Source organism: Argopecten irradians, chromosome 6 (genome assembly GCF_041381155.1).
Source record: "Argopecten irradians isolate NY chromosome 6, Ai_NY, whole genome shotgun sequence".
In the NCBI taxonomy this organism is placed as follows: Eukaryota; Metazoa; Mollusca; class Bivalvia; order Pectinida; family Pectinidae; genus Argopecten; species Argopecten irradians.
This window is the reverse complement of record NC_091139.1, coordinates 34,133,405-34,147,515: the sequence shown is the minus strand read 5'-3', so window position 1 is coordinate 34,147,515 and position 14,111 is coordinate 34,133,405. Positions and strand designations below refer to the sequence as shown.

Genomic DNA, 14,111 nt, shown 5'->3' with positions numbered 1-14,111 from the left:
TAAATATATGCTTGCGACCCATTTTCATTTGTGAAACAGAACGCAATGTCATATTGATTGTTTTAACAGAAAAGTAAGAAGCGTGATAAGAAGAGGTCCGAGGCGACAGACTCTGTATCCAATTTGTTACTGGAGACAGACACACAGAGTGGACCTGAGGTAGAAGTGGTCACCAACGGTCCGACAACAGTGGACACTACTCCACAGGAAAACAACGTCCAGCCAGCAAAGGTAGGTTAAGGAATGGTCACTATGGTCAACACCAAAGGCCGGTAATTGTTTACAATCGGGACATTTTCATTCATATGGTTGAACTGCTCGGATCATTTGTGAATCTAATTATTTCAAGTATAAATCCTGATGGACCTGTAGATTTTGATATGGGCCTTTGAGGGCTTTTGGCAAGGCTCATCTGAAAACAATATAAAATCACAAGATCTGTCATAAATTGACAAACAAACAACTAGGGTCAGCTATCAAACCGTGTAAATAAAAACAACCTTATGAAGAAAGATCAGAGTTGGTTTACTATGCTGGTAATGATTATGATAGATTACAAAAAATAATGTAGTTAATGGTTGAAATTAGCATATGTATGTGATGTGCAGTTATCTGTGAGAAAACACATTGTTGTTGTGTCTCCCTTCAGAGATGTTTACACTTTGTAATACTTTAATGTGTGATTTATATTGTTCTATTTGTGACTGACAGGAAGATGACCTTGACTTTTGGTTGTCCAGTAACGGAGCCACTCCCTCACCTACGACCCCTACCGTGGTGGTGGAGGAAGTGGAGGTAGCGGGCTCCAGCGACGACGACGAGGACAAGAAGGTGAGATTATTAATACATCTATAACTGAATTCTTGGAATCTATATATATATCTGTACCAATCTATTTCTATGTGCTATGATATTTCATGTATCTTGAGGACAAAAAAAACATTGCTTAATAGTGTCAAACATAGGTACATTAATTAAATTCCAATGAAAAAGTAGTTGGGTGTCTAAATGAGAAAATTCAGATGCCCCTCAAAAGAAGTTGCTTTACAGTTGTATTATTGATACTTGTTTACTAGTGCTGAAATTTAGAAACAGTATGATAAACAGTTGATAAGTTTTTAACATAAATATAAGGCACAAAGGTTATATTGTTTTAGTACAATGAAGCATCTTTACTTGTCTAGAAAAAGAAAAAGAAAGAAAAGAAAGCCAAAAAAGAGAAGAAAGGTAAAAAGGACAAAAAGAAGAGATTGCGTGCTGAGTACGAAGAAGCAGATGGAATAACAACGCCATCAAAAGAACAGCTCCCCCCTGGCGAGACAGAAACACCTCTTAACAACAAACTGCCGGTATATTGAATTTTATCAGTATTAGGCTATAGTTGTGTTTTTTTTCTGTTTTACGTCCGCGTGCTGGTAAGTTCTAGTTCTCTTGAGTGAAAAAACAAACACAAATATTTTTCTCCGAACTAGTCAATAAAAGAGGTGTGTAACAGGGTAAGTAATGTTTACAACAATTTCCGTAGATATAAAATTTATAAAATGATAACTCTTTTCTAAATTTGATGATTTGAAATGAATTAACTTATTTTTGTATAAAAATGTACAAAACCAGTATCAATTTGAACCCTCAAAAACTTTAATTCCATAGCAAAACAGTGTGTTCATTTTCTTGTGTGTGTTTTTTTGCCTTGCTGGCTGGTAGGTTTAAGAAAATCAAAATAGCGCAAAACAGAAAAAAATACAACTATGGCCTTAGTTGTAGTGTATAACATCTTAATATATATCATAAGTATGTTTTATTGAATCCACTAGGTATCTTTAGATATTAAGTCATTTGTTTTCCTATTCAGGTTGTTGTTTAATGATTTTGATTCTTTGCATTTCCTTGAATATCATCAAAGTTTCAATTTCAATTTCGACAAGTATAAATTGAGTTATGTCTTATTTGTAAGAAATGCTGATAATGGGACTAATAGACGTACCTTGTGATACCCGATAACGTTTGTGCGGGACTAATATCTCCAGCGGTGATCGAACGTATTTTTTTGTTATCTTCCCGCTGAAATGATGTTATCCCGCGATAACATCATTTGAGGTCATTCCATCACCAATAGAAACAATAGTCCTGCACAAACATTATCGGGTATCACGTGGTACTTGAATGATTCCCATTCTCTCATCCCCATTTTGATTTAGTTATACAAATTGTGATTGAAATGTATTTGTTACTTACAGCCAATGTCCGGTTACAAACAGCTAGCTGAAAATGGTACTGTAAAAATGGTAAGTTTTATAAGATGGCATGGATTACTTTATATAATAAACTATTTGTAATGAAATGACAACAAATGAAAATAAATCCATGGCAGGATTGTTTTCGGCAACCCTGCAATTGGTTTCTTTAATCATTACTGACTATGATAAGCAAGGGGCTAAAGATTAATCTGATGGAGTGAGGATCAGTAAGATTAGCTAGAGGCCAACTTGATTTGTTGTTTTTGCAAAGGAGCTATCATCCCAATGACAGAAGAGGCTTACAGAAGTAGAAGAGCTACAAATCGAGTAGGTCTCTCAGCAAATGTCAGGGAAAGATAATTTTAGGATCAAATGGTTCATTGGTTTCTTGCTTCTAATTTGCCTCTAGTGACTGGGCTTTAATTCTTAGAATTGCCTTGATGAAATTATTTCTTGATTTATAAATAGTTATACAATAAGAGTGAATAAGGAACGAAACACTAAAATGATACTTTAATATTGCCTTTTTCCCCAGACGTACGAGACGAGGGTAAATCCTACACGGACGGACCAAGTAGTTGTGTCTGTAGTGTTCATCAATCTTACAGACAACCAGCTAAAAGACCTTGAGTTCAATGTAATGGACACACTTAACACTAAATTAATTAGAGCAGTAAGTGTTCTTCTGGGCTTCAGCAACATGTTGTTTTGTTCATTTATTTCTATATAGATTTTATACATTATTATTGCTGTTGATTTGGTTCTCTTATCTTGTCTCGTAACAACTGTATCAATGGTTAGAATTGTTAATTTTTATGTACAATGAGAATTCCATATTGGTTACTATAACCCCTTTATTTTTGCTGAATAAAATTTGCATGTAAGTTTGTGAAATGGTTTATGGTTTTAACACTTTCAAAAATAAACTGTGTCAACTAACAATGAAAAATTTGGAAGTTCCTACTGAATAACATATTCTACATGTTTTATTCGATATATGTCATATACATATACACAACATGTGTATTAGGTAATAGAAAAAAAATGAAGTTAATGATGTTTCTCTGTTTAGATGGGTAGCAGTCATCACGATGCTGTCAAAGTCCCGTTTGTTCTTCTGCCGAATTCCCAGAATGAGGGCCAGTTTGCCTTCACAGTTCAAAGCATCAACATGCCACAGAAACTGAAGGGAACACTTACTTATATACTTAAGGTAAATAGATGGGAATGCTTCAATATATTCATCTCTAAATGAACACTTACCTAGATACTTAAGGTAAATAGAATTGAACACTGTAATGTTAGTGTACTTAAGGTAAGGCATGGTATTCATCTCTAAATGAACACTTACCTAGATACTTAAGGTACATAGAATTGAACACTGTAATGTTAGTGTACTTAAGGTAGGGCATGGTATTCATCTCTAAATGAACACTTACCTAGATACTTAAGGTAAATAGAATTGAACACTGTAATGTTAGTGTACTTAAGGTAAGGCATGGTATTCATCTCTAAATGAACACTTACCTAGATACTTAAGGTAAATAGAGGATTGAACACTGTAATGTAAGTGTACTTAAGGTAAGGCATGGTATTCATCTCTAAATGAACACTTACCTAGATACTTAAGGTAAATAGAGGATTGAACACTGTAATGTTAGTGTACTTAAGGTAAGGCATGGTATTCATCTCTAAATGAACACTTACCCAGATACTTAAGGTAAATAGAATTGAACACTGTAATGTTAGTGTACTTAGGGTACAACATGGTATTCATCTCTAAATGAACACTTACCTAGATACTTAAGGTAAATAGAATTGAACACTGTAATGTTAGTGTATTTAAGGTACAACATGGTATTCATCTCTAAATGAACACTTACCCAGATACTTAAGGTAAATAGAGGATTGAACACTGTAATGTTAGTGTACTTAAGGTAAGGCATGGTATTCATCTCTAAATGAACACTTACCCAGATACTTAAGGTAAATAGAATTGAATACTGTAATGTTAGTGTACTTAAGGTAGGGCATGGTATTCATCTCTAAATGAACACTTACCTAGATACTTAAGGTAAATAGAATTGAACACTGTAATGTTAGTGTACTTAAGGTAAGGCATGGTATTCATCTCTAAATGAACACTTACCTAGATACTTAAGGTAAATAGAATTGAACACTGTAATGTTAGTGTACTTAAAACAGCTGATTTCCATTCTCTCATCCCTATCTTTGATTTAGTCTATAGCAAATTGTCGAATTCGAAAATTGTGATTTGATAACTTACAGCCAATGTCGGGCTTACAAACAGCTGCTGATAATGGTACTGTTAAAATGGTAAGCTTTTATAAGATGGCCCCTATGGATTACTTTATATAATAAAATATTTGTAATGAAATGACAACAAATGAAAATAAATCCATGGCAGGATTGTTTTCGGCAACCCTGCAATTGGTTTCTTTATCATTACTGACTATGATAAGCAAGGGGCTAAAGATTAATCTGATGGAGTGAGGATCAGTAAGATTAGCTAGAGGCCAACTTGATTTGTTGTTTTTTTTGCAAAGGAGCTATCATCCCAATGACAGAAGAGGGCCCTCTTACTGAAGTAACGGAAGAGCTACACCCTATCGAGGTACGGGTCTCTCTGCAAATGTCAGGGACAAGATAAACCTTTTAGTATCAAATGGTTCATTGAATGGTTTCATTGCTTTCTAATTTGACCTAGGCGACCGGGCCATCGTTAATTCTTGGCATTGCCATGATGAAAATAACTTTCTTATCATAATTTGAATAGACTCATACAATTAGAGTGATATGGAAACGAAACCACCTAAATTGATACTTGAATATTGACTTTTTACCCAGCGTACGTGAACCCTTCAGAGAGTGAAATCTACACGGACGGCCGACCACAAGTAAGGTTGTGTCTGTAGTGTTCTTCAATCTTACAGACAACCAGCTAAAAAGTCCCTTGAGTTCAATGTAATGAGGACTCACTTAACAATGAATTAAGCTAGTCGCAGTAAGTGTTATTCCTGGGCTTCCAGCAAAATCCGTTGTTTTGTTCATTATTTCTATAGATTTTATACAGGTTCTTTACATTCCGCGGTGAATTGGCCTTCTCTTTTATCTGTCTCGTTTTTTAAAAACAAAATAAAAAAAAACTGTATTCAATGGTTAGACCCTTTGTTACTTATCTAGGTCACCCATTCCTGACGCACACCCTCTCTACACTCCCTACTATATGATCTCTTTCCTAGTTACTTTTCACCTCTGCCCTGCCGTTTAGAATTGAACCATGCCCTCTCAAGTTCCTGTGACTAAGGTGTATAGGGCATGGTGATTCAACTCTCGAAAATGATCACTTACTACTAGATACTGAAGGTAAATTAGAAGGTGAATACTCTGTAAATATAATTGTACTTGCCTCTCCTTGAAAGGCATGGTATCATCTACTAATTACAATTCACATGTTGTATTAGATACTTCACGGAAAAATAGGAATTGAACACTTTTCTCTGCTCCCCCCTTCCTAGAATGGGTAAGGTAAATAGAATTGAACACTGTAATGTTAGTGTACTTAAGGTAAGGGCATGGTATTCATCTCTAAATGAACACTTACCTAGATACTTAAGGTAAATAGAATTGAACACTGTAATGTTAGTGTACTTAAGGTAAGGTAAGGGCATGGTATTCATCTCTAAATGAACACTTACCTAGATACTTAAGGTAAATAGAATTGAACAACTGTAATGTTAGTGTACTTAAGGTAAGGCATGGTATTCATCTCTAAATGAACACTTACCTAGATACTTAAGGTAAATAGAGGATTGAACACTGTAATGTTAGTGTACTTAAGGTAGGGCATGGTATTCATCTCTAAATGAACACTTACCTAGATACTTAAGGTAAATAGAATTGAACACTGTAATGTTAGTGTACTTAAGGTAAGGCATGGTATTCATCTCTAAATGAACACTTACCTAGATACTTAAGGTAAATAGAGGATTGAACACTGTAATGTTAGTGTACTTAAGGTAAGGCATGGTATTCATCTCTAAATGAACACTTACCTAGATACTTAAGGTAAATAGAATTGAACACTGTAATGTTAGTGTACTTAAGGTAAGGCATGGTATTCATCTCTAAATGAACACTTACCTAGATACTTAAGGTAAATAGAATTGAACACTGTAATGTTAGTGTACTTAAGGTAAGGCATGGTATTCATCTCTAAATGAACACTTACCTAGATACTTAAGGTAAATAGAATTGAACACTGTAATGTTAGTGTACTTAAGGTAAGGCATGGTATTCATCTCTAAATGAACACTTACCTAGATACTTAAGGTAAATAGAGGATTGAACACTGTAATGTTAGTGTACTTAAGGTAAGGCATGGTATTCATCTCTAAATGAACACTTACCTAGATACTTAAGGTAAATAGAATTGAACACTGTAATGTTAGTGTACTTAAGGTAAGGCATGGTATTCATCTCTAAATGAACACTTACCTAGATACTTAAGGTAAATAGAATTGAACACTGTAATGTTAGTGTACTTAAGGTAAGGCATGGTATTCATCTCTAAATGAACACTTACCTAGATACTTAAGGTAAATAGAATTGAACACTGTAATGTTAGTGTACTTAAGGTAAGGCATGGTATTCATCTCTAAATGAACACACTTACCTAGATACTTAAGGTAAATAGAATTGAACACTGTAATGTTAGTGTACTTAAGGTAAGGCATGGTATTCATCTCTAAATGAACACTTACCTAGATACTTAAGGTAAATAGAATTGAACACTGTAATGTTAGTGTACTTAAGGTAAGGCATGGTATTCATCTCTAAATGAACACTTACCTAGATACTTAAGGTAAATAGAATTGAACACTGTAATGTTAGTGTACTTAAGGTAAGGGCATGGTATTCATCTCTAAATGAACACTTACCTAGATACTTAAGGTAAATGAATTGAACACTGTAATGTTAGTGTACTTAAGGTAGGGCATGGTATTCATCTCTAAATGAACACTTACCTAGATACTTAAGGTAAATAGAATTGAACACTGTAATGTTAGTGTACTTAAGGTAAATGGTATTCATCTCTAAATGAACACTTACCTAGATACTTAAGGTAAATAGAATTGAACACTGTAATGTTAGTGTACTTAAGGTAAGCATGGTATTCATCTCTAAATGAACACTTACCTAGATACTTAAGGTAAATAGAATTGAACACTGTAATGTTAGTGTACTTAAGGTAAGGCATGGTATTCATCTCTAAATGAACACTTACCTAGATACTTAAGGTAAATAGAATTGAACACTGTAATGTTAGTGTACTTAAGGTAGGGCATGGTATTCATCTCTAAATGAACACTTACCTAGATACTTAAGGTAAATAGAGGATTGAACACTGTAATGTTAGTGTACTTAAGGTAGGGCATGGTATTCATCTCTAAATGAACACTTACCTAGATACTTAAGGTAAATAGAATTGAACACTGTAATGTTAGTGTACTTAAGGTACAACATGGTATTCATCTCTAAATGAACACTTACCTAGATACTTAAGGTAAATAGAATTGAACACTGTAATGTTAGTGTACTTAAGGTAAGGCATGGTATTCATCTCTAAATGAACACTTACCTAGATACTTAAGGTAAATAGAATTGAACACTGTAATGTTAGTGTACTTAAGGTAAGGCATGGTATTCATCTCTAAATGAACACTTACCTAGATACTTAAGGTAAATAGAATTGAACACTGTAATGTTTTAGACGGATTCTTTCTAATACCAAAACAATATTTTAAACAATTACAATTTTAAACAATTACAATGCAGAACTTTGGTTGATGTCACATACTCCTTCCATATAGGCTATCAATGTGTTTCCTGATGAAGATTTTAAGGAGTTTGTTATGAACATCTCCTAACAGTTTTTGTTCGAATGTTTTCCTGTGGGTGGTGAGGGCTCAAATCATTTTGGTAGATTGATGTCTGGAAATTTTGTATATCAAATACAATGTATGGTGTCACTAATTATTGATTGGTGTGTGATAACCTCTGACCTTTTTTTTTAGACTGATGATGGTTCTACTCATGATAAAGTGGACTTTAAAGTAGAGTTACCGTGTTGTGCTTTCCTGACCAATGTACCTTGTAGTGGGTAAGTTCAGGAATAGGTGGTATAGCTTTCAGAATTTAATGAAAATTTGTATTTTAAAGTAAAAAATTTAATGTTCTGTTGATAAAGATAAATATTAAAGAAATAAAATGATTGAATTTCAGAAGTCCTATGGATAAATTCTTTTTCTATCAAATGATCGACAACTTGAGCCATTAACAACAGGCAGTACCACCCCCGTCGTTAATCATAACTGTAACCAGCATTGGGTTCTTACGATGGATACAGATACAGATACTATCGGACACTAAACATAGTAATAGTTACATATAGTTATAGTTATAGTTATATAACTAACTGACCATTGCTCACTATAGTATATTTGAATAATAATTGAATGGGTTTTTTTTCTACAGGGAAGATTTTGCTTCACTATTATCAAGTGGAGATTTAAATTCCAAATCTTCCATCTCTATCACACCGTCAGACACTGAGTTCCATCATATACTAGCCAAAATCTGCTTTTATCAACATTTTACAGGTATGTATCAAAACTTATATAACAGATGTCAGGGAATGTGCTTTGATTAAACTACTGGAGTTAGTAAAATAGTAAAATGCATCTTAAGTCTAACTTCAAGTAGAAAGAAGATGAAACATTTGTGAAAATAAATTTGATTGGTTTACTTCTTAGGTAAATATAATTTTGACAAAACCTTCAATTTATCTTACTTTCTTTACCCAACAATAATTTTTTTTATTCCAGTTGTAGAACAAGTATCCAATAGTGCTTCTCTATACAGTCGATCAATACAAGGCCACCACGTTTGTCTTCTAGTCAAAAAGGTAAGTACACAGGTTGTATAACAATCATAATAGATATACAGCTATGCTTGCTAATTTAGAGAAATACTTAAACACTTTAACACAAAAGACATTATATCACAAAAGGTGATAATATTAGAATATTACTTATATGAGTATGTGTACAATATGTGTGTTAAAGAGAAAAGATTAACTTTCATGCAAGTTGTAGTAAAAATAGGGAATATTTTTTTGTAAATTGTCAAAATACCTGTCTGTGTTAGCGCAGTGATTAACTGTTACATCTTATAGTAAAAGTAAGTAAAAGCTATTCTGTTAAGATATCAATCTGACCTCAAATAAATGCCTTCTAACCGTGGTTGAGCAAAAAATGTCTTCTCTCCATGGTTGAGCCAAAAATTAAGCCTTTTTTCTCTGGCTCTACAGTAGATATTTTAAAAGCCTTGATAAAACAACTTATACACTTTACTTAATAAATTTCTTCTTGCTTTTCAGAATAATGAAGAACTGAAAGTAGACGGCAAGTGTTCGGATAACAGTTTAATTTCTAGTATTGTACAAGATATCAAGTCAACACTAGTCTAGCGGAGGAGTCTGCCACACTTCACACGCACCGATTGGACTTAGAGATTATGATCATTGACAATATTCTGTTTCAAGTTCATCCTTCCATCACCGAGTCAAGACAGATTTATCCCTCCTAACTTCTTGTTTCCATGTCTGTGGTGTAACCACCCAGACAAGACAGATTTATCCCTCCTAACTTCTTGTTTCCATGTCAGTGGTGTTACCACCCAGACAAGACAGATTTATCCCTCCTAACTTCTTGTTTCCATGTCAGTGGTGTTACCACCCAGACAAGACAGATTTATCCCTCCTAACTTCTTGTTTCCATGTCAGTGGTGTAACCACCCAGACAAGACAGATTTATCCCTCCTAACTTCTTGTTTCCATGTCAGTGGTGTTACCACCCAGACAAGACAGATTTATCCCTCCTAACTTCTTGTTTCTATGTCTGTGGTGTTACCACCCAGACAAGACAGATTTATCCCTCCTAACTTCTTGTTTCCATGTCAGTGGTGTTACCACCCAGACAAGACAGATTTATCCCTCCTAACTTCTTGTTTCTATGTCTGTGGTGTTACCACCCAGACAAGACAGATTTATCCCTCCTAACTTCTTGTTTCCATGTCAGTGGTGTTACCACCCAGACAAGACAGATTTATCCCTCCTAACTTCTTGTTTCTATGTCAGTGGTGTTACCACCCAGACAAGACAGATTTATCCCTCCTAACTTCTTGTTTCCATGTCTGTGGTGTTACCACCCAGACAAGACAGATTTATCCCTCCTAACTTCTTGTTTCCATGTCAGTGGTGTTACCACCCAGACAAGACAGATTTATCCCTCCTAACTTTTTGTTTCCATGTCTGTGGTGTTACCACCCAGACAGACTTATCCCCCTTACTTTGTATTCTAGTCTGTACTGTTACTTATCAAGTAATTGTTTTCCCTTTACTTTGTATTCACAGTCTATGATGTCACTCACTAGACAGATTTATCTCCCTTAGTTTGAGATGTTACTCGCCCTAAGATTTGCCTGCCTCCTCTTTTACACAGGTTTGCCCTCTCCTTCCCTCTTTTTTTGTCAGTGATGTCACTCACTAGACAGATTTTTCTCCCTTAGTTCGAGATGTTACCTGCCCTGAGATTTGCCTGCCTCCTCTTTTACACAGATTTGCCCTCTCCCTCCCTCTTTTTTGTCAGTTATGTCACACATTTGACAGACTTACCTCCCTTAGTTTCTAATGTTTATCACCATAAGATTTGTCTGCCTTACCTTTAGACAGAATTACTTCCCATTCCTCTTCTTTTGAACTCCCCAGTCTACAACACCACTTACTGGACATATTTATCTCCCTTACTGTGTATTCTCCTGTCTGTGACTTTATGTACAGGGAAAAAGTACTGGTATCGTATACAGAAAACACTATTTCACTGAAAATCATCCTCTGTCATAGAATAATATTATTGAGACCTGTTTACCAGATTTGGGTTTGTCAATGTGATGAAAAAGGAAATCTTTAAATGTTATTTTTGAATTTATGGTTTATTGAAACATTAATATTTATGTAACAAAGACTTAATCAGACTCTTTTTGTAAGTAGGCGCAGATGTCTTAACCTGATAATGATACAGCAGTTTCTTATTGTAGCACCTTGGCTGAGGCAGACTTTGAGATAGAAAGTTAATTTCACACTTTTCTGTTGAGTTTATGATTTTAAGCCTTTGCTTTATTTACAGATAAATTGTAGCCTTTGTTGCTGTATTTATGTGGCTATCACACAATAATGTAATGTGTTGGCCATATACTAGCCTGCCAATATTGAATTTAATGGTTTTAATGTTTTTGAAATCAATTTCTTTGAAGTTCATTTTCAAAACTTGTAACATATATAATTATATTTATAAGACTGATAGAGTATTTAACTTGGTGCAGTTGTGATGTTCTGTTTGATATTATGTACGTGGGAGCAATAAGACTGTAACTCTATCCTGACACCAAATTTTGGTACAAACTCTCCGACTTAAGTTTCAGTATTACACACCTTCTATATAGATATGTATGTTATCAGAACAATGCTGACATAGAAATGCAAGTTTGAGAGAGAATATGAGAGGTGGAAAATTGATGCAATATTTCAGTGCTTACATCAAAATAATAGATAAGAAAAATTAGTTTGGTGAAAGATATTTGGCTTTCTTTATTGTATACATGCTGTACATAGTATTGTCTTTATATACTGCAGTATAGTGTTTAATATGGATTCCCTGTTATCTATGAGCTATTCTCACTATATTAATGTTTCACAGTTACTTTAGATTTTGTTTAAAACCATCATGTAAATCTCTCTTACGTCGGGCAATTGTCTGATTTTGGCTGAAACTTTTCCATCCATTATCTACTACATTCTCCTACCCATTGTTTGGCCTGGATTTTTGGGTACGTTTCATCCTGAGTTCTTTACATTGTCAAAAACGTTTTTGACGTTCACCTGTTGCTTTTAACTTGCTGGATTGGAGATTAGTTTTTGTGTCTTTTTGTTGAGATATATATAAAGCTGATTTAATATTGTACAACTGTATGTGATTTGCTCGACTTTGTCAAATCTACATGAACTATGTAGGTTCACTGCTGCTCATATCCATAACACCTTAAGGTATCGCTTCTGTTCCATTACAAAATAACTGTGATATGCATAAATACCATTCAACACACATTTGTTTATTTCATTTTAACTTCTCTCACAGTGTTAAGTTATTCTTCGTTTTCATGATACAGAGTTATCCGCCCTGTTCCTTGGAGATAATGTTTTAATATTATGTCATGTTTTTGCGAGTACATGTGCATAACATCACATTTTTTAGGGAAAATATTGTGATTTTCGCTCACAAAATGATGACATCACAATCGATAACTATCCGCAAGGGCAGATAAATCTGTATTATGTAAAAATGGATTAGATGTAGGATATTTTAGAAATGAATTATTTGATTATGGAACTGCTTGTAGTGTCTTTGTGAGGATAAACGTGTGTTTTGGCTCCTGGTTTCCCAAGTACTGGGTTCTTTTAAAGAAGGACATTGACTTTGCAAATCATTTCCCTTTAACATTCTAAATTCCTATGAAATAAGAGCTTTTGAAATTTGAAAGGTATTAATTGTTAAGCTATCAATATGAAAATTTGTATGAGAAGAAAATTAATGTGAATTTGTATTCAAATGTTGTATGATCAAAATCGCTTAGAATTAATTTTGTTCTGAAGTCTTTGGTACTTGGATCAAATGCAACGATAAACTGTGTTCATTCACTATGATTGTGAACTAACCCCCGAACATAAGGTTTACCTGTGGGAAAAAGTGAAATTAACACTAGGCTAAAATAAGCTTGTTCACCGTGTGTTTTGGGCAATTAATTTTCTGAACACTGCCTGTCATCCTTTTGGGCATCAATAAGTGTTTTGAAATTATATGTGGTATCTGTTAGCATAAAAGTTTACTTATTATGTTATTTATATAGTATTATGTTTGTATTTCACTTCTCGTCCATAAGTTTTAAATAGTGCTCAGAATGTCCCTTATATGCAAAGTGTGGTTTGAATGTTTGGATGTGAAATGAAGGCAAATTAAATTATTTATCTTTATTGTATTGGAATTTGGAAAGCACTGTTTTGGTAGCGAATTTGTGATATGGAAAAATAACATAAAGAATTTAAATTTCATAGTAGATGTCAAGGAAAAAATATCAGGAAATTTAGTATCACTTATTTAAACATTGATCAAATACATGACCACTAAAGACAAAGGGTTTACTCATCAATCCCTGTAGACACAGTGAACTCTTCCAGTTCAAAGATGGAACAGTTCATTATATGATTTTTTGAGGGTTTAATTAATTTTCAGGTTGGTGTAAAACGCTTGGAATTTTTGTTACATCTTAATTCAGACAATGTTTTATGTTTGTATTCAACTATTTTATTTGTATTACTTTCTTTGAACTGATTTTGAATTTATTTTTGGGCAATCCTAAGGCAACATCTGTAAATTCAGTTTTTTCATTATTTGGGAAAATAATGAAAATTCGAAGATTACTTAAACTTCAATTGCTTTGGATGAAAAAAAAAACGAAAATAGATACCATAAATATTTGTGTGATGGAAGAATGTTTTTGGTTTTATGTATATTATGGCTTTGTACATATTTGGGATGTACAAATTGATACTACCAGTTATGTGTAGTAATGAACCTTTCTTGTAGTGTATATGTATACAGAAAGTTTAAATGGATGTAAAGTTTTATTTTTCTGTAGTATACAGGTCTGTGATCGCTGGCCAATCAGGTTGTACAA

The 14,111-nt window shown here is 33.9% G+C and overlaps 1 protein-coding gene across 1 annotated transcript in view; it reads left to right on the top strand.

Annotated features, from left to right (window-relative positions):
* Window positions 1–13,894, top strand: part of LOC138325699 (AP-3 complex subunit delta-1-like) — a 55,517-nt gene extending 41,623 nt beyond the window's left edge. The window contains exons 25-34 of the mRNA XM_069271529.1: window positions 70–231; window positions 712–831; window positions 1,185–1,349; window positions 2,238–2,285; window positions 2,773–2,910; window positions 3,310–3,450; window positions 8,336–8,421; window positions 8,796–8,920; window positions 9,146–9,225; window positions 9,700–13,894. Coding sequence (XP_069127630.1) covers window positions 70–231; window positions 712–831; window positions 1,185–1,349; window positions 2,238–2,285; window positions 2,773–2,910; window positions 3,310–3,450; window positions 8,336–8,421; window positions 8,796–8,920; window positions 9,146–9,225; window positions 9,700–9,789 — 1,155 coding nt within the window. The 3' untranslated portion in view covers window positions 9,790–13,894. The remainder of the gene's footprint in view (window positions 1–69; window positions 232–711; window positions 832–1,184; window positions 1,350–2,237; window positions 2,286–2,772; window positions 2,911–3,309; window positions 3,451–8,335; window positions 8,422–8,795; window positions 8,921–9,145; window positions 9,226–9,699) is intronic.
* Window positions 13,895–14,111: the final 217 nt, after the last annotated feature.